At 36.2% G+C, this 27,672-nt stretch overlaps 1 protein-coding gene across 2 annotated transcripts in view; it reads right to left on the reverse strand.

Annotated features, from left to right (window-relative positions):
* MTHFD2L (methylenetetrahydrofolate dehydrogenase (NADP+ dependent) 2 like) overlaps positions 1-27,672 on the reverse strand; it is a 141,089-nt gene that overhangs the window by 22,141 nt on the left and 91,276 nt on the right. The window contains exons 7-8 of one of the 2 annotated variants that reach the window (XR_007476948.1): positions 15,809-15,896; positions 8,260-8,385 (exon numbers count right to left, since the gene is read on the reverse strand). Coding sequence is in view for 1 of the 2 variants with exons in the window: in XM_049708985.1 (XP_049564942.1) it covers positions 8,260-8,385 (126 nt within the window). In the remaining variant the exon portion in view is untranslated. The remainder of the gene's footprint in view (positions 1-8,259; positions 8,386-15,808; positions 15,897-27,672) is intronic. The other variant, XM_049708985.1, reaches the window with a different exon arrangement.

Genomic DNA, 27,672 nt, shown 5'->3' on the forward strand with positions numbered 1-27,672 from the left:
CTGTGGCCCCCTGCCCACCTCTTGGCTGACATGGCCCAATTCAGCCTTGGCTAACCAAATCTCTGTTGCTATCCCATTTATCTGGTGTCCCAGCTTTACCCTTAAGCTGGCCTGGGACACTCTGGGAGCCCTTTCTCAGTTTGTGCGCCACTGTGAGACCAGCAGGGGCAGAGGGAAGCTTGTGGACCTGAGCCAGCTGGCTTTCCTCCCAGCATACCACCCTGAAGGCCTCCTGCTCTCCTGCCACATCTCACTTTGTAGGTTTCTCTTTCTTACCAGTCAAAATAAGTAGTAAGTCATGGGCCTTTCCTTCTCAGGACATGTTGGAGATGGTCCCTGGGCCAAGGACTGTCTCCTGACCTGCTCCCTTTGTTATTTTTCCAACTTCTGGACATATTGCATGACATACACTTCAATAAAAAGTATAGCCTAGTGAACTAGAAGGGCTACTGAAAACATCAGTAATAATCAAGAGCCTGAAAATAAGGTCAGTAAAGGTGGAGTTATGAAAAATGGAAGCCCCAAAAGGTCTTGATATAATTTTTGACATTGCATGAAGTAGTCAAAAAGTGTCTAGTCTCTACCAATGATTGAATAATAAAAATGAGTGTAGTTAGAACCAGATAGTTTGATGAGGCTATCCTGACTATGCACATTCTGTTGCCAATCTACATATCCTTTACCTACAGAGAGATCAGAGTTAATCCTGTAAGAACTGAGTCAAGACATAACTTCGCTGACACTAGGCATCCACTAACCCCCTAGGGAAAACAGAGCAGCTCATGCTTTGAAACTGACTAAAAAGCAAGCAGACAATGATGAGATTGTCCCTGAGGTTTTCATAACAGAATGAATTTAGGATAGACTGAATGCTATATGGATGCTGGATGAAGAAATCTTTTTTTTTCCCAAGTAAGAGATTGGTTTTCAAGTTCTTATATACAGAATGGACTGTTATTCACCCAATATGGTGTCCATCTAGAGACTATAAATTCCACATCTTTTTTACTCCCACATAGGAGCAGCCATGTGACTATGTTCAGGTCAATAGGATGACAGCAGAAATGATACATGCATCTTCCAGTTCAATTTTCTCAAAAGTGAAGTCACTTGCCTTCGTCTCTCTTTCACCTCCATGGAAGGAACCATGGATGAGGAGGCAATTCAGCTGTGTGGATAACAATGCTCAAGTGGAATAGTGTTACAGGCTGAATGGTGTCCCCCCAAAATTCATACGTTGAAGTCAACCTCAGTACCTCAGAATGTCACTGTATTTGGAGAGAGGGTCTTTCAAGAGGTAATTAAGTTAAAACAAGGCCATTGGTGTAGGCCTTCATCCAATATGACTGGTGTCCTTATAAGAAAGGAAATTTGGACATAGGCATGTACAGAAGGAAGATGATGTGAAGATACAGGGAGAAGATGATCACCTATAAGCCAAGGAGAGAGGCATTAGAAGAAATAACCCTGGCCACACCTTGATTTCTGACTTCTAGCCTCCAGAGTTATGTGAAATAAATTTCTGTTGTTTAAGCCACGCAGTCTGTGGTACTTAGTTATGGCAGTTCTGTCAAACTAATATAAAAAGTAAGATGGATGAAACCAGTATCCCTGAGTGAAGCAGAGCTGATTGTCTGCCTAACTCTGGACTTTTATGAGAATGAACTAAACTATTCTGTTGAGTTCATGTATTTTGGTGTCCCTTTGCTATAGCAGCTTAAGCTATACTCTAGTATAATACTTAGAGGGGGAAAAAAGGGAAACAAGCATTTCACAAGAGAGAAGGAGCGAGGCAAACCATGATATATTCACTGAACATAACCATGAACTAGGACCTCAGCATGGAAAATGACTGATAAAAATTTAAGTGCATAAGTCATACATTCCTCAAAGTATGTAAAATATGCATACACAAAATGTCCAGAAGCAACTGTAGTTATAAAAAAAAACTATTGGTTGTGTTAGAGGATTAGACACATCAAACGTGGCTTCTTTATTCTGATAATTTAAATCAGTTCCATTAACAATATATGTACCTTTAGACTTACCTCTATAATTTCTATTTACTATCCTATAAGTTTAAGTCATCAAAGAGAATCATGCTTAGACATTAACCCCGCCTATTCTGATTCTGAGAAAAGCGCTACACACTGTTCCTCCTGCCCATCTCTTTGCTTTCTTCTCACCAGTTCTTCCCAGCATTGTCTTACTCCCTGCTTTCTTACAGACCAGTAAGTGGAGCAGAGCGGTCAGGGATGGAAGAATTGAAGACAAGGAAGAGAGATGGGCGGAAATACAGAGCAGACATTTCAGTTCCTTTCGTTCCACCTCAGTCCCTGCAGAATTCATCACAAAACTGAAGCAAAGCTATTGAAGCTTCCACAGACGTACCTGTGTGTTATCTACAAGGTGTAAATGAGGCATATGACTGTTCATCAATGTGAACAAGCTTAGCTGAAGTAACAGCACAGGAAGTCATTAATTAGATTGTTCAGCTGACCAAATCCATTCAGTGAATGGCTGTTATAAAAGCATTGTAATTATGCGCTTCTGAGTCCTGGCCCATAGACTGTTTTCCAGCTCATTATTCAGAAGAAGCAGTTTACACCTCATACCACATCATCTCTTATTTCTGTTTCATGAGAATACAGCCTTCTTTGTTAGGAATGTATGAATTTCCTTTCAAAGCTACCAACAGAAAATGATTAAAAGAAATTCCAAGTGAAAGTGGGTACGCCTCATTGTTTTGTTTTGTTTTAAATCTATATTAGCAAATTTAAGGTTTTCAGAAGATTATTTATTTTATGATTGTTTGTAATGAAAAACAATTTTTCGACATACCCAGTAATTTTATCACTGATGTTTTAAAATACTGTTTCTTCTTGTAATGTCTTAAATTGAAGAGGGGAGGCATGTTCAAGTAATTGAAAGGTAGCAGTAAGCACCTGTCAGATGCTGGAAGCAATGATGAGCTATCTTGAGTTCTATAACTGAGGTTCAATACAAAACAAGATAGCACTTTAGTCATAACTTTAAGGCTTTATTAATTCCTCAGAGCACCCAGAGAGGAATGGTGTTGCACAGAGGCCTAACTTGGATCTATTTTGAGCAAAAGCACGAGTGTGGATTTCCTAGAAAAGGTGCTAAGCAAACAATGCCTCCAACACTGCATAACCTCCATGGGTAGTAATACTGAGAAACTGTAATCAAACACAATTGAATAATCGTGTAGTAGAGGTGATTATGACAGTGGATATGAATTTGAACTATATGACCACTGATTTCATGAATTTTATTGAACATAGAGATAAATGCAGGGAGGGCTCACTTTTTACAGTAATGTAAGATCATAAAAATGACTGTGCAAGCTGAAACAGTGCAATGTAATCTTAATAATCAATGGGGGGATATTACATTTGCTCAACGACCTTTAAAAATTTTTTGTCAAAACACTAAAAACTCTCTTACTGTGGTTTATAAATGTGTAGAGAATTGAAAATTATAGTAAAACTAGTATTTATTTATTATACCATAATTTAAACATTAGAAACATTGAGAATCCAAGTGTTTTCTTTATCTGTAAAAATCTTATAAAGAGTAGTTTGAATACTGCTTTTCTTCCCCTGGTCGTATACCTTATAACACAGAGCTAGTACCTCTTTTATGACTTGATGAATTGTCAGATTCCTTTCTAAGTTTGGATCCACTTCCAACATTTTGTCTTTGCCCTTTCTTATGTCATGAAATATCTCTGAGAGTTCCTTTAATGTAGAGTTTTATGCCAGTGTCACTTCCTCTGGGACACTGCCATCCTTTCAGTAACAACCACTTTCCTCATTTATGTCGATAAGTTCATCTGGCTGTATATCTAGAGTCTCAAATGGCAAACAGTGGCACTGTCAACATCCCATGGTCAGCTATTTCAAATTTCACTTTCAGAATTATCACTTTTCATTTCTTTGCTGGCAATTCTCTCTTTGCATGACCTATTTTTGCAAAATGTTACGTGGTTTATCACAGTCAACAGAACTACACACTTTGCTGTCTGAACTGAATAACAGATGTGCCATGACCAATCGCCCACAGACTTTGAAAGAAGTGGTATGATTGGTCACAGACCATGATGCACATTTGTTACTGACATAATGATTTGTGCCCCAAAGAGCTAGCAGAGAAGTTTGCACTTGATGCAATTACTAACTGAAATTCAAATCACCCTATTGGGGGACTGGTGTTATTTAGCTAATCCGTGGTAATTGAAATTTGTGTATATCAGAACCATGCAAAGTGAGGACTGTTGTACACCAATACTGTTGTTTAGGCACTTTAAAACCTGCTATTATACATAAGGTGGGCGGGGGATAAAAGAAATAATTCAGCGTCCTGAAAGGAAAGTATTAACCAAGTGAAATATAGGATAGTCGAGAAAATAGAGGGTAAAAATGATGAGTGGCTACAAACCCACAGTGCCCCCATGCTATGTCCTCTCAGGCAAGATGCCCAGGCTTTGTGTGCCTCTGCAAAGTGCGGCATAATAACTGTCAACTGAAAAAAAAATAAACAACGTGAGAGTTGCGAGTTAAGTTTTATTTGGGGCAAAATGAGGACTATAGCCCAGGAGACAGAATTTCGGAAAGCTCTGAGAAACTGATTTAAAGAGGTGGGGGGGAAGGTCAGTGATTCTGGTGAAAGGGGAGTACATGCAATCAAGCACATATTTTTTGCAGAAGGTCGCTGCCAGTCTCGTGAAGGTTACTGCTAGTCACGAGCAGGCATCACCATGAAGGGTTTTAGTGCTTCTCTAGATACGAGGAGATGCAAGAATTGGGCTCATAAAATCTTCTCCTGCAAATCTCTATCTGAAGACCTGTTCTGCCAGTTTTTCCCAGAGTACAGAGTGCCTCATTCCTGATCTCCACCCTGAACTCCTCTCAGGGGGTGTTGAAGGTCAGCAACTGCAGCAGCTCTTGATTTAATCCTTTAGAGGCAGATGGCAAGTGCCAATTTGTAGTTGGCATAACAATACCTACCTTATAGGGTTGTCATAATAACTGAATCAAAATTAAACAATTATAGGGTTATCATATGTAAAATGATAGGGTTATCATAGGGTTATAGGGTTATCATATGTAAAAGCCTGAGAACAATACCTAGCACACTGTAAGCACTACAGAAACACTAGCTATGAGAGCAGGAAATAAGAGCAGGAAACCCTAGCAGATGAAGGAAGAGGTGGTCTAGAGGAAATTATATCTCAACCAAAACAAAAAACCTGTCCTTAAAGTCAAAAGGAAATATTTAGGGTGTTTTTTTATTTCCTTTTGTCAAGAACTGTAGTAAGGGTGATGTAATCTTCATGTTGTATTTGATATAAAGTATCACTCTTCTTAGAGAGAAGACTGATTTAAAATTGAAGCTAAAATATCTAATAATGAAGAAGAATACAAATAGGCATCTATATTTTCTTAGAAATAAAATAGATTAAATGACTCCTGGCTTTATAAATTATTGAATTTGTAAAATAATTTGCAGTTATTTACATATTTCCAACAGTGCCCAAATGAGGTCATGGATGAAATCTTTCTTTAAAAATCATTCCCATCAAAGTAATCTACTTGAAATAGGCCATGTTGTTTCCTTTATTAGTGAGCTAAAGATTTCTGCAAGGACAAGTTACTTCAGCACTGGATTTTACCTGTATCTGTTTTATCTGTCTTGGCTATGGTTATAGTGAAACTTTCACTGATACTCACAAAGCAGCCACACTCCTTGTGGCAATTTACAGCCAAACACTACCTGTAAGTTTTGCATCAGAACCCACGTGAAAGCTCCTCCCTCTCAGCTGCAGGATCATCCCACACCTCAAGTTAAGTCCTGATCAACGACCTGAAGAGCAGCATGTCAAAACCTATCACTTGCGTGCTCCTCTGGGTGGCTGAGTCATGGCCTCACCGACAAGGCTTTCTTTACCAAGTCCAGGTCTTCCTTAGGGCTCTGGTTCCATAAACCAGCAGGGCAACAAGAGTAATATTATCAGTCACATGGGCGTCATTTATGATAGGGTCAGAAAAACCGGACTTTCTGAAAGTTGCTGTGTTTTTACACAATCATGTGGTAACACTGAGCTGAATGTCCAAGATGCACCAAGTGTTAGAGCTGGAAGGAGCCGTTGCCAACACTGTTATCATTTAACTGATAACAACTCTGATGGCCAGAAAGGTTGCAAAATTATCAGGTTGCCATACTAGGTCTAAGAGCATCTCTTCAGTCTCCCAGCCCAATGCTCTTTCCTGCTCATCTTATATCTTTGTCTCTCATGGTCATTTCCTTTTTTGTTTCATTATATACTTAGATACACATAACTGAAATTTAATTGAATAGATACTACCAAGAGATTGCATATCCATGTGTGACTTAGCATGTGCACCCACCCCAAAATGCTCATTTTTAATGTTTTCATAATACCCTTACAAGCAAAAAAAAATTCTTAGCTAAACATAAGAATGCATGGAAATGATCTGAGACCAATGAAACATCATATAAGAGAAGGGTCTTATAAAACATTGCCAACTGCTGAGTGAGCGTGCCCCACAAGCACAGTCAAGGTTGTGAGCTGTTAACATCCCTGCTTTTCTTGCCTCGAGCTGGTTATTATGTGCTGTCTGTGCCATCTGGGTGCATCATAAGTGTGTGGCGATTTTGCAATAAACCTGGTAACTAAAATGTAATCATGAAGCAGAACGACAGTGCAAAAGAATAAGAAATAAGGTCAGAAATAAAATACATTTTAAAATGAAATGTACCCTTACTCTTTCAAGTTGAGAAATTCAGATATATTATTGACATCTGACATTAGTGATTGAACATGAAAAAATGAAATAAAGAAAAAAGGTCATTTCCTAAAGAGTTCAACACGTACACATAACACACACACATACATACAGACACGCATGTTCACTTGGAGAGCCACCCTGCTAGGCTGGCAGCGCCCTGCGAATGACAGCCTATGAGGGCAGCAGATGATAAGGTCCATCTGTACTTTGCTCTCTTCACCATTCTGTCCCCAGAGTATTTTGTTCTCAGGTTTTCTTTTTTTTTTTCTTTTCTTTTTAGCACCAGGCTCACCTTGCCTACCTGGACCTGGTCCCTGATGCACCCTGGATTCTCACATACATGGGGCCAATACCTTACTCAGAAGGACACTTCTGAGTCCCTGCATATTCATTTGTATTCCACACCATGCTAGGACTCAGGCAAACCATCAGCTGATAACTAGATTCCAAGAGAAAACGTAAAATTTGAATTATTTTAGAAAGAGCACCATTTTTCCTTTCAATTTGTCTATAAAGACACACCTATAACTTAAGGAAGTTCTCGCATGGCCCTGATTTTTTGGCCAGAATGATCAATCGAATATATAAAATATTTCTAATATGAAAATATCTCCACTTTATTATATGCCTGTAGTATTAGACATCTAAGATTCCTAGAGTATACTGAAAACCTGAATGCAGGTAAGTATCTGACAAAGATATTGGAAGTAAAATTGGATTGGGGGATCAGGCACCTAAAAATATATCTATCTTGCAGTTGGTTTCCTCATCTGTAGAGATACGGCATCGGGTTGGAAATTTTTTTGTTACTACACAATGGGTGCTTTATCTCCTTCATTGGCCATGGAAATGTTAGCCTAGCTCCTTTTTCTCATCCTCTTTAAAACACAAGTGAAGAATGTTGACTTGAATTATCCAGGTAACTGTCTAGATCTGAAATACAGAGTTAGCAAACACACCCTAAGATGTCTTCTCGCTCCGAGAGTGAATGGCTGAGTATAGAGCACGGATGATGAAGTATAGAGACACACTCCCAAAAGTCAAAATAATGCTCACTATAAAAGGCCGGCTGAATTGTTTCATTAAAAAAATGCACTATAAGGAATTTCATCTTAAAACGAAATAATAATGGTACAATTATATTTTTCTCCCAAGGAGGGAAAGAAGGAGGAAAGGAAGGATAGAAAGAAGGGCTGAAAGAAAGGGGGAAGGAAGATAGGAAGAAAGCAGTGAAGGAAGGAAGTCAGGCAGAAGGAAGGAAGGAAATATGTAATTGTCATTAAACTCTTTTCCCTCAGAGGAAAGATTAATGTAATCGTTGATAATAATGCCCCAATCGAAGGGAAAGTTTCTCTTTCTACTATCAAAACATGCAGCATAGAATCTTTGTTTTTCTTCACTTATCAAAAGAGATATAGTTTACTACCTTCAAAGTCCACGTCTCCAACTAATTTTGTCTTTCCTGTCATTGGGTCATGGACATAGTTGATACCCACATCAATTACAGCAGCACCTTCTTTAACCATATCAGATGTAATCAACTTTGGAATACCTGAAAGCAAAACAGAGTGGTAAAACACTGGAAAATACTTAAGCTTTGTCCTTGAGTATAACAAAATTTATACATTAGTTTATACATCTAATGTTTTTATTGTCATGGAAAGGTAGCACATGGGGGCATCTCTGGGTGAAATCCTGCCAGGATTTACCCTTTCACCTTAGAGATTGCTTACCAAAGCAATTTCTTACCAAAGCATTTCTCCAAATGGACACCCACTTGAGCAGCATCCTTTTGTATTTCACGTACTATAAATAGCATGGGAAGATTATGGAGATGAAACAGGCTCCTGCTGAGGGTGAGTGGAGTGAAAACAGCTTGGAAGATGGAGGTGGAGAGAAGGAAGAGAGGGAGGGAGGAAGGATAAAAAGAAAAAAAGTGAAAATGGTAATAATTCATATTCCTCAGGGTTGTGGTAAACTGTAAAGTGCTGAATACAAAGTATTATCTCATCCACTCCAAACATGAAAGGCTATCTTGAGCTTTATATTTATTTTTTTCTTGGTTTCTTTGATTCATTATGTCTGTATATGACTTGGAATGGTGTAAGAAACAGTTCTACTCACTATTTCTCCATTCAAGTTTGAAAGACAGCTCTACAGAGATGTTATGTCATCATCTATATTTTATAACTCTTTTCAAATTTTATTTCAGGCACAACAGTACCAGCTAACAATGGATAGTCTTCCAATTTTTTTGTTATAAATTAACAAACCATTCCCAAACTTAGTGTCTTAAAACAACAACTAATTATTATGTTCCACAGTTGTGTGAGTTGACTGAGCTCGGCTGGATGGATCTTCTTGTGGCTGCGGCTGAAGTCATCTAAAGCTGTGATGCAGCTGGTTGTCCGAGGTGGCGCACTCACAGGCTACAGCTGATGCTCATGGTGGCTGAGCTCAGCGGGGGCTGTCCAATGGAGCACGTGGGCGTGGCCTCTCCATGCAGCTTGGGCTTCTCGCAACCCGGCAGCTGGCTTCCAAGAGTGAGTGTTCCAAGTGATAGGAAATAGAAGGCGCCCGTCACTTAAGACTGGAACCTGGAAACTGGCACAGTGTCACCTCTGTCATATTCTATTGGGCAGGCAGTGACAGAATCCACTTAGATTTAAAAGGAGGGATGGAGATGCCATTTCTCAGTGGGAGGAGAATCAAAGAATTTGAGTGTCCATCTTTACTCCACCAGAATGCCTCTGGTGGACATTTTGTCTGCTGGGCGATGTACTCACTTTCACTTGCTACATCCCTTGCTGGAAAAGGGTTACCTGTTGTTGTGTTGGCAGACGCTTTCTTCTAGCATCTGAATATTCATTTAAGCATTCCAGATGGTTTAAATGTCACCTTGTGGCATATGATTTTTACTACTAGTAAGAATTGAAAGGCTATAAAGAAACAGTGCCAAAATAGTTGTAGCTAGCTGATAGGTTCCTCAGCCACATAATGATACAACCAAGATGGCATCAATGTTTGAGATATATTTTTTCTCTTGCTTTCCTATCCTATCCCATAGAACTTCTTCCTTTTTACCAGTTCTAGCATCGATATTGAGTATTGCTCTAAAGATAGTCATAAAATCCTGTTTCTTCTTGGCATTCAATAGAAAAAGAAACCATAATTGATTATAACTGCAGGAAATATTTTTAAAATCAAAATGTTGATGAAATAGTTATTAAAATCCAGCTACTATGCTTTTGAGAAAGATCCAGATCTCCCTCCTAATTAGAATTGTTCAATACAATATCTCAGAAAATATCAACTGGGAATGGTCAAGTGCACAATTTTCAGAAAAGAGGGGAATGTGAGCTTGACTTTAATTCCCAGGAAAATTACAAAATGGAAAAAACCTGAATGCATTTTTTTCTGATGATGATGTTACATATGTCCATTGCAGAAAATCTGAAAAATATTTAAAAGTTTAAGAGTAAAACAAAAATCATTATAATCTTGCCATCCAAAGACAAGAAGTATATTTTTATTGTATTTCTTTCTAGGATTTCAGAATACTTCTACATTAGATATAAAAGCCTGTAATTTTTTTGCACCATGCTTCATTGTATATCTTACCACTTTGCATTAAAATTAAATTGTGAACTTTTTCCTATTTTATCAATTATTTGAAATTTTAAAACTACATGAAATAATTTATTATATGAATTACCATAAGTCATTCATTCCTGCACACTCTTTCCAATATTTTGCTATTATAAATAATGCAGTGATGATCATTTATGTTCAGAAAACTATGATGATTTCTGAACTGCAGCATCACATTTGACAGAATTTTTCACTGAACCCTTATTAACATGACGGAAAAATGTGGGCTGTATAAAAGCTCTCACTGGTACAGTCATGACTGTTTAAATAACATATTCTGAAATGGTTTATCAATGCATCCGTTAAAAAGGTCTATTGAGGTCTTCCATGAAAACTATTTTTCAGTGCCATTTTCAAATTTTGTATGAAGAACTTCGAAGAACACACTGGCATTATAATGTTTGCTTTATCTTTGTCTTCCTCCAGGTCCATTTTCCACCTTTCCCTGCTCTACTTTATGGCAGAGATGGGACTGATCCTTAGAGGTCTTGTGTGCTTCCTGTCTTTTTTGGAACCCTGTCATAGCCTTGAGAACAAGTACAAGCTAACCAACTGGCAGGTTCAAATCCTGTGAAGAGAGCTGAGTTGTTTCAGTGGAGGCCATTTTCAATCAGTCAACTAGCCAACCACCAGCTGAAGGCAGATGCTTGAACAAGCCAAGTCAAGGTCAGAAGAAATGAGCCAAGGTCACCATAATTGACCAGCCGAACCAGACTCATGAGAAATTTTTTTTAAAAGGTGGTTGTTTAAAGTGACTGAGTTTGGGGTTTTTTTTTGTTTTTTACACAGCTAAAGCTGCATAGCCCATATTAGCAAATGACACAAAATTGGATAGAATAGCTAATAGGTAGCCACTTTGGAATAATGGACGATAAACAGCAATAAGAATTAGAAAGGGGTTACATGTACAATTGTGATCAGTTGTTTTACTTGATTAAAAACTCATTAAAAACTATTAGGCTATGCTAAGACAAATAGTGTCCAGATACAGGGATGTAATGTTTTCCACTATATTTTCAGCAGATTCTCTCTGGAAATGTTGGTTGTATTCTAGAGGCTGATCTAGAGAAGAACGATTAGAATGGATCTAGAAATCATGTCATATGGAGCCAGTGCTATCAAATTAACTGGTTCAACTGTTTACCTTCAGTCTTTGCTAAGATGAAAAAGCTTGTGCCACAATGTAAAGCAACTGTATCACTAAACAAGCTGTTGAATTCAGCTAGCTTTATTTTTTCATAGCAAGACTTTTTCAATGAAGAAAGCAGTATGTGACTTATATTCTGCCACATTTCCTTATCTTGTTGTGGACCTATGATTATAGTTCCCAGAGGGTAAGAAACAGTCATGGATCAGTACTGGTCCACACGCCGAATATCTCTGAAATAGAGGAATGGTTGAATAAACTCAGGCTGCCTATCTCAGGGGAAGAAAACCAAAAAAACTAAAAACAATCAAAACCCAATAATTGCGGCAGTGTCTCCAATATGTTAAACTGAATAGGGAGTAGATTTACTTTGTATATTTTCAGAAGGAAGAATGAAGGGACAAAGGAAAGGAATAGATTTTAGCTCAATATAGAGAATTTTAAGAGTAATAAAATAAGCCACAAAGAGAAATACTGTCCTTATTCCTCATTAGAAATATTCACAATAGGGTAAGGAAGAGATTGAATTGGTAAGGTTAATGAGGCTTTCCAGTTCTATGATTTAAACATTCTCTTTTGTCTAGAAAAATTTAAAAAAATTTTTTTCTTTCTTCTTTAACATTCATTTCTGAACCCTTGTAGACTTCTGACCTTTTATTCTATTAAAGAAAAGAAAGAAATAATGCAAATTGTACTTAGTTGAAATGATAACAAATAGGCATGTATGATGTCTACTTCAAATATGTTAAATACTCTAAGTTGTCCACTTATATTGTTGTCTTCTAGAGACAAATGCTTGGACGTGTAAAGTTGCTCATTAATTGTGTCTTTAAGGACACTGAAAAGAAATTTCTTAGACATGATGTATTTATTTCCCCAAATATACAATTGCAATATATTTAAATTATCGTTGGATAAAAGTGAAATATCATTAAAAACTATTTATATATTTGGAAAAGAAAAGACATTAGATACCAGTAGAATGTGAAGTCAGAAAAAAAATTTTTTGCTTTTTGTTAAAGTTGAAAATGAATAGTACCTTCAAGTGAACATTTCCTATGAGCTTTTTTTTATTTTGATGTGATAATTCCATAGAAACCTATCCTTAATTCTTATATAATTTGAAGGCTCAAGCATTATATGTGAGAACTGAAACCATCCACACCCACATAGCTTACTGTATACATTAATATGATTTTACTATTTCACTGTCTTCATCAACATGACTTTATTATTCCAGGAAACTCTTGCTCAGAAAGATAAAATTTCAAGTAATTTTATTGTCTCAAGAACATATTGAAAGACTCATTTTAATTAACATCAAACTGTTTGACTTTTCAACAGATAGTATCAAAATTTTCAAGACTCTTGGAAATCCTTGCTTTAATTAAATTCTCTCCTTGTTGTGTCTGCCAATCCTAAGCTTTTATGTTATGATCCTTACCTAATCCTAATCAAACTTTCACATTAAGAGACTTGCCTTAAAACAAACTTCAACATCTCTTAAATATCCCAACTTTGCTTCCACACCCCGAGATGTTACTAAGGTAAAGTGGCTCCCTGGGCGGGGGGGAAATCCCTGATTTGTGGAATTTGATGATCTCTGTGGTATACGTACTCCTACCATGGCTGACTTCAAGGTACCGAGGTGACATCACTGAACATAGAATTGGGAAGAGATGTTCAGGATCCTTCACAGGCTGATAGAAGCTAGCTCCCGCACACCACTGCTCCTATGCGACTGTCAAGACAGTGTTCTCCCATGCTTCTGTAACCTAAACTCAGATTTGTCTTATCAATGGATTGTTTGGGTGATAGTTGGGAGAAGCCAAGTATTCAACAATACTGGGGACCTGTGAAAATCTAGTCAAGAACTTCTCTTGGCCGTGGTCCAGGACCTCAACTTGGAAACCATGGTTGCCTCTGTGGTCCCTTGAGCCTCTTGCTGGTAAAGGGAGCTGCTGGCCTCTGTGACTGGGATGATGAGGTAAGTTTTGCATTGAGTCCAAACTCTGATTTCTTTTCATTAAAGCTCCTCAAATGCTGAGTTTATTTTGTCTTCTTTAAATAAGAAATTCATTTTAGGAATCCTTTGATTATTTGTTCAGTTAAATAACTTTTGTCCTTGGTGGAAATCAGTGTTATTACTTACAGCACAATTTGTCTCTGTCGCTGTCATCTTTTTCTGTATATCTATAAGGGAAGAGTTCACAGGGAGGGGATGGGAGTAAGCTGGATAAATCCATTCCTCAAAATGACCCTGAGGACTGAAAAATTGAGAAAGTGTCTCTTGAATTTTGGAAAATCCTGTGGAAAATCTTTGCCTCAGGTCACTTAGCAACATTTTATGAGAACTTGCCTCAGTCTTCTCTTGTTTTGTTGGTGAAATCTCTCCAAATCTTTCCATCTGCAGGGAACTGTAAATTAGTCAAGTTTGCAGCTGGCTGGCCAGCTACTAGGCCAAGGTGGGGGCAGGGTGCTGAGGGACCAGGGAAAGAAGCGGCACTTTCAACCTCTGATGTAGACTCCTGCTTCTTACATGTATTTGCACAATATCCCAAATTCTTATACTTACCTTTGTAAATGGCATCATTTAACCAAGGATAATTTAGAATTATAATAGACATTTTGAGGAACTTCTGATGTGAACAAGTGTTCTTTTGAGAGGTGCCATAGAACATAATGGAATATTATTCCAAACATCTAATGGTCTGCATTATATATATATATATATATATATATATATATATTTTTTTTTTTTTTTTTTTTTTTTTTTTTTTTGCGGTACACAAGCCTCTCACTGTTGTGGCCTTTCCCGTTGCGGAGCACAGGCTCCGGACGCGCAGGCTCAGTGGCCATGGCTCACGGGCCCAGCCGCTCCGCAGCATGTGGGATCTTCCCGGACTGGGGCGCAAACCCGTGTCCCCCGCATAGGCAGGCGGACTCTCAACCACTGTGCAACCAGGGAAGCCGCATTTTTTATATTTTTGAGGAAGTATCCAAAGGCATTTAGATTCCAAAATTGTTCCCTTAAAAGATGTCTTGGCCAAGGCAAGCAAAAGGTGAAAAACTAAAAATAGTCTCTCTTTTAGATTCCTCCAAATCTCAGTACAAATCTAATAGCTTTTATCCTATTATTTCTCTTCCCCCAGCCTATGTTTCTCCATTTCCTCTGGCTTGTTCCTTTTACCTCCTGGCTGGCTAGAAAAATCCCCAAAGTGCAATTACTTCATAAAATTAACTACGCCCCCCCCCCAGAAACATGGAAAGTTGAATTGGTTTTAAGATCTAGTCTCATACTGAGCCGAAAGCTGTGTTAGATTTTTTTCAAAGCCTAGAAAGATAAAATTTGCAGAATAATTAGGAAATTTCTAGCTTACAAATAAAATTATATACTAAAGCCCAAGGCAGGTTTATAGAGGTAGCTTGTGGTTTTTTCCCCCAAGCCAATTAATCCATCTATGAAGTTATTTCTAGCAGAAGAAAAAGGTCTTTATTAATGCAGATTTTCAAAAATAATTGGGATAACTATTTTAGAGTGAAATATTCTCATCAGAAAATTTAGTAAGAAGATTTATGATTCATCTAAGATTTCTCTGTTGTGGGTGAAATCTCTTTGATAAGTAAACTAACCAATAGATGGTCTATACAGAATCACATTACTTCAAAGGTTATGACTTTCTTGTTAAGCAGATGCAAATCTGTTATTTTGTGATTACTTATATGACAAATATGAAATAAATCACCAAAGCTGTCTTAGCAAAATATACTGAATAGACATAATATTTAAAAAACAGTATCAATACTTAAAGTACAAACAGGACATTATTCTAGACCTTGGGAGCTAAGTTTACTTTTATATGAAGGTATAACCAATACCCCCTGAGCACATAGAGGCTATATCCTTATTCTTATCAATTAGAACACCAACTAGGTATTTTCATATGCTTCTTTGACAATCTCAGAACTCAGTTCACATGAATTTTTTTTTAAAAGTAATCCTTTCCCTATGAATCCTCCTATCATAGTCATCTTTCTTTATGAAATGGCTCAGTCAAGGCATCCTGATAAAAGGAAGCACCATATTTACACAACAATTTAATTAGTAGAGTTCAAAGGGCTGTGAAAACATCTAATTAAACTTCACAACAATTCAGTGAAGCAAGAGAAGGTTTACCCATTATCCTCGTTCACAGAAGGGAGATTCTGAGGTGCTGAGAGGCTAAATGATTTCTTGGTTTCACAATGATGAGTCAGAGGTGAGGCTGGGAACAAAACCAGAACTCTTGCTCAGATATAAAAGTAACACCATGGAAATGCTTTTTCAGGTGGATCACTCCTTCAGCTGGAAGTTGTCCTACTACATAAATAACAAGAGTAATTGCAATGGAATTTGTATGAATGTATATGTTTCTGTCTAGATTAGAAAAACTTTCTTCAACAGTATTTACTTTGGAGACAGTCACATGATGGCTAAATGGATCCTAGCTACATAGAACCAACATTAGTAGTAAGAGTACTTCAGTGTCTTCCCCAAAGTGTCCTCCTGTTACTTCTAGGAATCCTGAAGAAATGTTTATAAACCAGTGAGTCAGTGGCAATGACCACAGAACATACCCTCTTTTTTCTCTTTTTCTCTGGCTTCCTTGATTCCTATCTGATACGTGTTTGACTATGATGCCTGTCATGAGAGTAATGTCTATACGTAGGACAATCTCCAGCTGCTTCCAAAGCTTGTAGTCCTTGGGGTGCCAGACCAGTACTAAGTTCCTTACAGAGCTGAGGGCCAGCAGGGCCCTGCTCTGTGCCCTACTTGATCATTTAGGGGTATGGAATCCTTTGTTTTCAGAAATTCGTAGGATCACTCTTGAGTAGTTATTTCAGCTTCTTCCTTGAACCTTTTCTCTGCAAAGTCCAGTGGACCTTTGGGGCAAGATGCATGTTTCTCTTTTCTTCCTCCCATTAACAAAACTATGTTCCCTTCAAATAGACACTGGTGCACTGGGGGCATCGGTGGAGGTTGGAGGCCAGTGGGGGTGATAGGTAAGGGTCTACATTATCAATCACCATGTTATATACAGAGCATATATATACAGCATACAAATGGAATGGGATTCAAACATTTTTTCACCCTTTCTTTAAAGGAAAAACGTTTACCAAGCTCAATAGGTAAAATGATCAAAGCAAGGACAGATGTATTAGTTGAAAAAAGAAGGTAGGGTTGGGGGAGCTCTGCAGGCAGTCAACAGCTCCTTAGGTTCCCAAGAGTCCAGTTTGAAAACCAGTGAGTCTAATTCCTTTTGCTTAAAAATATAGCTCCTGAAGGGCAGAGAGTCTATAAATAATGTATGCAAATAAGGCCGATATTTAGGAAATACAAACTATTTTTTCATAATTCTCTTATTTCCTTTGTACTTATTCTTAGACCTTCTCTTCTTCCACCTTGTTGCCTGCTGGTCTCAGCCTATTAATAACCAATGTTGTGGCTGGACCTGCCCTGGTGATTCTTATTATGATTGCAAGATGCTCTCAGCAATAACAATCAGGAAACTTAAAAAAAAATCCTTATTGATTACAGGACCTGGAAATTAAATGGCAAACCTGGGGCCACAGAGCAAGGTCACAGGTAGAGAGAGAGAGAGAGAGTGAGAGAGCATGGGACTGGGGTTCTGCTTTTTATTGGGGTTGAGGGGTGTCTAGGGTTTCAAAGGCTCACTCCTTACTGGTGAATTGAAAACATAAGAATGGGAATTAACAGCACAGGAAGAGAGAAAACAAGCAGCCCAAATCATCAGTTATCAAAATCAACCAAGATCTCTAAAACAGAGAAGTCTGTTTAGACTTCTCTAAAGTCTAAAGAGGGGATGGGTAGCTGGGGTCTTTACTGGCTGACAATGTGTTTATTCAAGATAGCCATCTTTGAAGTGGATGACTCTTTGAAGTGGATGGTTCCACAATTTAGGCACTTGCATTATAAAAAGAAAAGCCAACTGTCAGGGCTTGCACTATGCACCTCCTTTAAGTATTCAAGCATCAGCTAAGACAACCTGTGTTTATTGACTTAGAGAAGTGACACAGACAAGAAAGAGAAGCCGAGAAGAAAGAATTTGCTCGCTGGCTCCTGGATTTCAAAAGACTAGCACTTTAGAAGTGGTGGGGAGGAAGAAATTTTCCTTTACCCTTCTAAGTTCATCTGGCTGGTCTAAGAATTAAATTTACATGAGACAGATTAGCAGAAGTAAATCACACAAAAGTTTAATAACTTGTATACATGGGAGAGACCCAGGAAAATTGAGTAACTCACGAAAATGGCAAAACCCCTCACTTAAATACCATCTTCAGCTAAAGACAAAAGTGGATGCTGGGAGTTTGGGACTTCAAAGAAAAGAAAGGCAATTCACATGGAGATGGAAAAACGAATGTTTGGTAAACAAATGTTTGCTGGGCCATGCACAGATGATGGGACAGAGTGGACTCTGATCTCTAGGCCCTGCCAAGTTTCCCCCATCACACCTAGCCCATTACTTTTTGCTGGTGATAGCTCTATTCTGGGAACAGGCCCTTCAACTAAATTCTTTTAGGCAGTTAAATAGGAGGTAACAAGAAAAACGTCTTGAATCTTCTGTTTCTTAAAAATAACCAACCTAAATGAATCCTCATGCCAGAGAAACACATTTTGGGGTGGCAAATTTTGCTCCCCTGCAGAAGAGTGGAGAGACTTAAACTAGAAAATCGGAGTGCTAAATATGAAGAGTCAGGAAATTTGGAAGAAGTGATGAGAGCTTAGACTTAAGAGGTTCCCAGGGACAGGTTGCTAGTCAAATTGCCTAGAGCTGTGTCTTGGAGAACTGGCAAAAAATCCAGCATTGGTTTGGGATATCCAAAAACAAAGGGACATTTTCCTCATAGCCTGTGTAGAAGTTGAGGAGGTGTCATGGCCCCAAATAATTAAATGGATGCAAGGAGGGCCTAGGAAGATGCTTTAGGCACTTTTTTAGAGTTTCCTGTAGCAGAGTGATAAAGCCACTAGAAAGAAATTGACCAGCATCTGTGCAGATAGCTGGCAAGGACCAAATAAGGTGAAGGACATCTTATTGGATACCAATTTAGAAACATAATATTGAGAACTAAATACCCCCACCATGCCTTGGTACTTACATGGCAACCTCAGGAAAGAGGGAAGTGTTTAATAGATGCTTAAGTATACGGTGGTTTGGATAACTGGCCACCAAATAACAGAAATGTTTTTAGAATTAAATCAGGTCTACAAATATCAGAATCTCAAGCATAAATAACTGACTTTAACATGTTTAAGTACTTTGGAAGGACAATTTAACAGTGCTTTGCTTGCTAAAAGAAAAACAAATAATGAAGGCTCCGTATGTGCAAATTAGGCAAACTGTATTTCTTCATCTACCACACAACGTATTGCTCTAGAAATCTTGCTGTACAAATCTGGATATATAGAATATTAAACTTAACAGATTGTACGATACACCAAATTACTATTTTACTAACTTATATATTTAGAATTATCCATAACAGAAATCCTAGCCATGGAAAATTTTAAGTGCTTGTCTAGTGTCCTCTGTTCCCTGGCCAATATCTAAGACTCGGATTCAGACTCAGGCTTTATAGTTTAGTGCCTGGGTTACCTTGAAGAATTACCTGCCTAAGCCTTAGCTTTCTTACCTACATATTTAGAATAATTATAATAGTTACTTCATAAGAATGGCTAGAAAGGTGAATGAAATAATGTATATAAAGTGCTTAGCACATTGCCTGCTGCATAGAAAATATCCAATACATACTGAGGATATACCAGTTATTCATATATTATCCTGGACAAAACATGTGGAAAAAGAGAAAGTTACTGTACATGCATATATTATGTTATAATCTACTATTTTTCAAACTGTGTGGGTTTGAAACAATGCAGTAGCAATCAGCATTTTTTTCAAAGGAGTAGCACAGCATAACGTCCATGGCATAAATCAAAGAGCAAGACATATGGTAAAGGTAAGTATTCTTCTGTAAAAATTTGTCCTAATTAAACTCAAAAGCTTTTGCACAGCAAAGGAAACCATAAACAAAACGAAAAGACAGGGAGTTCCCTGGTGGTCTACTGGTTAGGATTCAGCGCTTCCACTGCCGTGGCCTGCGTTCAATCCCTGGTCGGAGAACTGAGATCCCATAAGCTATATGGCATGGCCAAAATAAAAAACAAACAAAACTAAAAGACAGCCCACAGAATGGGAGAAAATATTTGCAAGTGATGCAACTCACAAGGGACTAATCTCCAAAGTTTACAAACAGCTCATGCAGCTTAATATCAAAAAAACAACCCAATCAAAAAAGGGCAGAAGACCTAAACAGATATTTCTCCAAAGAAGACATAGAGGTGGCCAAGAAGCAAACATGAAAAGATGCTCAACAGCGCTAATTATTAGAGAAATGCAAATCAAACCTACAATGAGGTATCTCCTCCCACCAGTCAGAATGGCCATCATCAATCAGAAAGTCTACAAAAAATAAATGCTGGAGAGAGTGTGGAGAAAAGGGAACCCTCCTGCTGTGTTGGTGGGAATATAAATTGTTACAGCCACTATGGAGATTCCTTAAAAAACTAAAAATAGAGCTATTATATGATCCAGCAATCCCACTCCTGGGCATATATCTGGAGAAAAACATGGTTCAAAAGGATACATGCACCCCACTGTTCACTGCAGTGCTGTTTACAATGGCCAAGACATGGAAGCAATCTAAATGTCTATTGACAGATGAATGGATTAAGAAAATGTGTTACATCTATACAATGGAATATTACTCAGCCATTAAAAAGAATGAAATAATTCCATTTGCAGCAACATGGATGGACCTGGAGATTATCATACTAAGTGAAGTAAGTCTGACAGAGAAAGACAAATATTGTATGATATCCTCATATGTGGAATCTAAAAAAAATTATAAAATGAACTTATTTACAAAACAGAAACAGACTCACAGACTTAGAAAACAAACTTATGGATACCAAAGAGGAAAGGTGTGGGGAAGGAATAAATTGGGAGTTTGGTATTGACATATACACTATCATTTTTAAAAGAGATAACTAACAAGGACCTACTGTATAGCACAGGGAACTCTGCTCAATATTCTGTAATAACCTAAATGGGAAAAGAACTTGAGAAAGAATAGATATAAGTATATGAATAACTGAATCACTCTGCGGTACAACTGAAACTAACACAATACTGTAAGTCAACTATAGTCCAATATAAAATATTCTTTTTTAATTTTGTCTTATTTTATGAACATATATGTAAGTATATATAGCATTATGAAATATGTTATATAATGCATTAAAGGCTAATTTTTATCCCCATTCCCCTATATTCAAACTCCTTACCATGTGACTGTAAAAAATTAATAAACAGAAACATTAAATAAATAGAGTCAGGAGACCAGAAAGGGGAGTTCCCATGCCCTATGCTGATAGCAGAGTCCAACAGGAAGGGGAAAGACCTCCTCTTCTTTCCTGGCAAGAGCTCAGCCAATGAGAGACTGTCACAAATCAGTCAATATAAAGCCATTTATATTACTCAGTCTTCCCAACTTCCTCTTCCCCTCTATAAAAGAGTTCTCTCTGTTTTTTTTGCTGGGGATTTGCACATGGCTCACCATGGTTGCAGACCCTGAATTGCAATTCTTTGCTGACCTGGAATAAATACATTTTTGCTGGAGAAATAACTGTCAGTCTATTTCTTTTAGGTCAACGTGACCTTGTAGTTCCTTTATTTAAGAGGTGGAGTCTTTTTTCCAGTGCTTTGAATCTGAGCCTGGCCATGGAAATCAATCTAACCAATAGAATAGGGCAAAAATGACAGAGTGCCAGGAAAAATAGAAGAAATAGTTGTTTTCTATGTTTCATCCTTAAATTAAAGGGAATAATTCTAGTATTTAAAAATAGATTATATTTTTTCTATTTATTTTCAATTGATAACTTTCATTAGATTAAGAAAATTTCCTTTATTCCTAGCTTTTAGGATTATTCCTGATTTTTTAGAAATTTGTTTCTTTGTTGTTGTTTTATTAAATCATGAATAGGTATTGACTACTATAAATTGCTTTCTCTGCATCCATTGAGGTTATAAGAGTAATAGTTATACAGTTTTAAAAATTTGAATTCTTGTCTTCCTTTAGTACTGTTGTTTTTAATTTACTAATATTCAGAAATAAGACTAGGCTGAAGGCTTTTTATTCCCCTGTCACCTTTGTCCTGTTGTGATATCATTATAATAATCTTATAAATTAAATTGGGTAATGTTTCTTCTTCCTTTCTGTCACCCTTCCTCTACCTATCCCTCTCCTTGCCATCCCATAACTAAGTTTGTATAAAGCATAATTATTTATGTTTTAAAGAATTAATAGAAATTATCTCCAAATCATCTATTACTTATGTCTTTTAATATGAAGAACTCTGTTTACCATTTCAATTTATTTTATACTTAGTAGCTTAATCAGATTTTCTATGTCTTGGGCCAATTTGGTCATTTTTCCCCCCTGGGTTTTAAAATGTTATCCAGGTTTTAAGTTTCAATCTAGGTTTTAAAATGTAATGGCATAAAATTATTTATATAATTTTAAAGTGTTCCACTGTCTCAGTTATATTTTCTGATTTTACTTTTTGTGCCATCTCTTTTTCCTTTTTTCCCCTAATTTTGATCCTAATGACTACATACATCCATGAAAATTTTGGTGTATTATAATACCGATTATGAATTTATCCTATTGAAAATATGAACTCCATCAAATGATTCATACCATTAACTGAGATATTCCAAATTTTAATTATAGAATTTAAAAATTAGATGTGTATACAGCTTTTGATAGCTCACATTTAATTTTTTCTATTTATTCTTTGAGTCATAAAGCTATATTTCAATAAATTAAGGTTTGTAATAAATGCAAATAAGTGCAATAAAACCTGCAGAGTCTTGGTATTCCATTCATTGAATACTTAGATTTGAAATTTCCAATTGATTTTGAATAAAATGCAAATAAAATTTAGATGATTCATTTATAAAATTTCAACTCCACTCTAGTACACTTAGTTTGACTAAAATATTATTTAAAGGTTCAAAATTTCTATAATATCAATGATGAGGAGAAAAGAAATATATACACATATATGTATGCATATGTGTATGCATATTTTTAAAAATTGCAAATTTTGACAATGACTGCTTCTGATTCAACTGATACAATATCTCATCTCATTTGGAAGAAAGTCTGAATTATGTGTGTACCACAATTAATCCCAAGTCATTTCTGTCCATAGCATTATTTTCTTAGCAGCTTTATTGATATATGATTCACCTATTTAAAATCTACAATTCAGTGGCTTTCAGTATTCATCACCACAATCACAAAGTTGTGCATTTATCACCACAATCAATTTTTTACTATTTTCATCATCCTCAAAAGAAACCTCTTATCCATTAGCACTCCCCATTTCTCTCTTCCCCTAGTCCAAATCACTAATCTATATTTCTATATTTATGGATTTGACAAGTCTGGTCATTTTATATAAATGGAATCATACTATGGTGCTATATTTGTGTACTAGCTTTGTGTGGGGTTATGTGTTCTTTTTCTTGGGGTATATACCTAGGAATGGAATTACTGAGTCATATGGTAACTCCATGTTTAACATCTTGAACTGCAAAATAATTTTCTGAAGAAGCTGAACCATTTTATACTTCCATCAGAAATGTATGAAGATTCCAATTTTTCCACCTCCTTGCAAACACTTGATATTATTTGCAGTTTTGATTACAGCCATCCTAGTGGGTGTGAAGTGGTATCGTATTTGGTTTTGGTTTGCACTTCCCTAATGATAATGATGGTGAGAATCTTTTCATGTGATTTTTATTGACTATTTGCATAACTTCTTAGAGGAACCTCTGTTCAAATCATTTGTCCATGTTTTAATTAGGTTGTTTTTTCACTGCTGAACTGTATGAGTTTTTTGTATATTCTGGATAAAAATCCCTTATCAGATATTTGATTTGCAAATATTTTCTCACATTCTTTGGGTTGTCTTTTTACTATCTTGAAGATATATCCTTTGAAGCACAGCGTTTTTAAAATTTTTTATGACCTTCAATTTATCTATTTTTTTCTTTTGTTGATTGTGCTTTTGGTGTCATAGTTAAGAAGGTTTTGCCTAGCCCAAGGTTATGAAGATTTACTGCTATATTTTCTTCAAAGAGTTTTATAACTTTAGTTCTTATGTTTGGTCTATGATCCATCTTGAGTTAAATTTTGTGTATGGTATGAGGAAGCAGTCCAACTTCATTCTTTTGCATATGTGGATATCCAGTTGTTCCAGAGCTATTGGTTTAAAGAGACTTAATATCATTGAGATGGCAATACTCCTCACACGTTCAACAGATTCAGTGAAATTCTTGTCAAAACCCCAGCAGACTTTCTTCAGAAATTGACAACTTAATCCTAAAAATCATATGGAAAATTATGAACATGGGATGAATGAATATGGGACATCTTTCTTTTTATTTATGTTGCCTTTAATTTTCTTCGAAAATGTTTTGTTGTTTCTCAGAGTAGGATATTTTCTATTCTTTTTGTTAAATTTATTCCTGAGTATTTTATTATTTTTGGAATTGTTTCTTAATTGTGTTTTCAGATTATTCATTGCTAATGTATAGAAATACAATTGATTTTTATATATTGATCTTGTATCCTGAAACATTGCTAAACTCATTTATTCTAATAATTTTTAGATTCTTTAGGATTTTGTATATACAAGATAATGTCATCTGCAAATAGAGATCATTTTACTTTTTCCTTTCCATTATGAATGCTTTTTATTATTTCTTCTTGCCCTGGCTAGAACCTCCAGTATAATATTGCATAAAAGTGGTGAGAATGGTCATCTTTGTCTTGTTCTTCATCTAAGGGAAAAACATTCACTCTTTCACCAATAAGTATGATTTTAGCGATGAACTTTTTAAAAATGCCTATTATCAAACTGAGAAAGTTTCTTCTATTCCTAGTTTGTTGAGTGTTTTTATCTTGAAAGAATGTTGCATTTTGTTGAATGCTTCTTCTACATCTATGGAGATGATCACATAGCTTTTGCCCTTTATTCTCTTGATGGTGTGTATTACATTAATTGATTTTGTATGTTAATGCAACCATATATTTCTAGTATAAATCCCACTTGGTCTTGGTATGTTATCCTTTTTACTTATAGCTGGATTAAGCTTGCTAGTATTTTATTGAGGATTTTTGGATCTATATTTATAAGGAATATTGGTCTGTACTTTTTCTTTGTCTGTTTCGATATCAGAATAATATTGGCCTTGTAGAATGAGTAGGGAAATGCCCCCAACTCTTCTATTTTTGGAAAGGTTTCTGAGGAAGGGGTATGAATTTGCCTCTAAATATTTGGTAGAATTTATTAGTGAAGTTGTTTGGGCTTGGGCTTTTCTTTGTGAGAGGAAGCTTTTAAATTACTGATTCAATCTCCTTACTTGTTAAATGTCTACTCAGATTTTCTATTTCTTCTTGTGTCAGTTGTGGTAGTCTGTGTCTTTCTAGGAATTTGCCCATTATAGTTTTTATAGTATTCCCTTACAATTTCTTTTTATTTTGGTAAGGTTGGTAGTCATATCCTCTCTTTCATTTCTGATTTTAGTAATTTGATGTTTCCCTTTTTTTTTTTTCCTGGTCATTCTAGGTATCAATTTAGTTGATCTTTTCAAAAAAAACAAATTTTGGTGTTGTTTATAATCTTTATTGTTTTGTATTCTCTATTACTTTCATTTATGCTGTAAACTTTATTATTTCCTTCCGCTTCCTTTGAAGCAGCCAGCTCTTCTGTTTCTAGTGTTCCAAGTTGGAAGGCTAAGATATTGATTTGATACATTTTTTCTTTTTCAAATACAGACATTTGCAGCTATAAATTTCTCTCTAAGCACTGCCTTAACTGCATTCCATAAGTTTTGCTGTGTTATGTTTTCATTTCCATTCAGTTTAAAGTAATTGCTAATTTTCCTTGTGATTCCTTTTTTGACCCATTAGTTATTGAGTGTGCTGCTTAATTTCCACACATATGTGAATTTCCCAAATTCCTTTCCATTATTGCTTTCTAGTTTCATTCCATTGTGGCTGGAGAACGTACTTTATGTAATCTCAATCCTTTAAAATGTATTGAGGCTTTCTCTAAATCCTAGCATATAGTTTATCCTGGAGAATTTTCCATGTGTTCTTGAGAAGAATGTGTATTCTGTTGTTGAGTGGAGTGTTCTAAAGATGTCTGTAAAGCCTAATTAGTTTGTAGTGTTGTTCAAGTGTTATATTTTCTTGTTGCTCTTCTGACTAGTTCTGCTATCCATTGTTGAAAGTGGGATATTGAAGTCTTCAACTATTGTTGTTGAATTGTCTATTTCTCATTACAATTCCATCTGGTTTTGCTTTATAGATTTTGGGGTTCTGTTTTTAGGTACATAAATGTTTATAATTGCTATATCTTCTAGATAGGTTGACAGTTTTTTCATTATAAAATGTCCCTCTTTATCTCTAGTAACATTTTTGTTTCTTAGTTTTAAAGTCTATTTTGTCTATTAGTATAGCCACTCTTGTTTTTTTATCATTGCTTTTTGCATAATGTATCTTTTTGCATCCTTTTTAAACTATTTGTATTTTTGAATCTAAAGTGTATCTCCTATAGACAACATATAGTTAAATCTTGCTTTTATATCAGTCTGACAATCCCTGCCTTTTGACTGGATTGTTAATCAATTCATATGTAGTGTTATATTGGTAGGGCTGGATTTATGTTTGTCATTTTATATGATTTTTTGTATATATTTCATGTGTTTTGTCTTCCTCTGTTTCTCCTTTACTGCTTTACTTTTTAATTAAGAGAATATTTTCTAGTGTAACATTTTAATTTCTCTATTTTTTTTCACTTTATTCTTTATTTTCTTAGTGGTTGCCCTAAAGTTTACATACTAACTTATCAGAATTGACTCTAGATTTATCTTAATTTAGTGCCAATGAGATATAGAAATATTAATCCTAGTATCTCTATTCCTTCCTCCCTTTTTTAGTTTTTTCTTTTTTTTTTTTTTTTTTTGTGGTACGTGGGCCTCTCACTGTTGTGGCCTCTCCCGTTGCAGAGCACAGGCTCTGGACGCGCAGGCTCAGCGGCCATGGCCCATGGGCCCAGCTGCTCCGCAGCATGTGGGATCTTCCTGGACCGGGGCACGAACCCGTGTCCCCTGCATCGGCAGGCAGACTCTCAACCACTGCGCCACCAAGGAAGCCCCTCCGTTTTTTAGTTTATTATTATTATACATATTGTATCTTATTACATCTTTATATGTTACAAACTCAACAATATATTGTCATAAATATTATTTTATATAACTTTATGTCTTTTAGAATATATGAGAGAATATATTAGAGCAAGAACTAAATGTCACTTCTGTTTCTATTCATCTGTTCCTGTGGATTAAACTTACCACCTGTAGTCATTTCATTACAGTTTTGTTCTCATCTGCCTCCTTTGTAGGCTATTATCAAATATATTACATTTGTATATGTTATAAGCCCATCAATACAATTATATACATATTTTGTATGTATTTACTATTTAAATAAGAGAAAAAAAGAAATATACAGTTATATGTCTTTTATAATTACCTATGTAATTACCTTATTGGAGCTCTTTGGTTTTTTGGCATGTGTGCATTTGAATTATTGTCTGGGGTCATTTGCTTTCAACCTAAAGAGGCTTCTTTAGTATTTCCTGTAAGGCAGGTCAGCTGGCAATTCTCTTAGTTTTTATTTATCTAGAAATGTTTTTTGCCTTCATTTTTGAGAGATAGTTTTACTAAATGTAAGATCCTTGTTTGACAGTTCTTCTTTCAGCACTGTAAATATGTTATCTGTCATCTGGCCTCCATTGTTTCTGATGATAAATGAACTGTTAATTTTATTGAGGTTCCCTTA

This window comes from Orcinus orca, chromosome 4 (assembly GCF_937001465.1).
Source record: "Orcinus orca chromosome 4, mOrcOrc1.1, whole genome shotgun sequence".
NCBI classification, from domain to species: Eukaryota; Metazoa; Chordata; class Mammalia; order Artiodactyla; family Delphinidae; genus Orcinus; species Orcinus orca.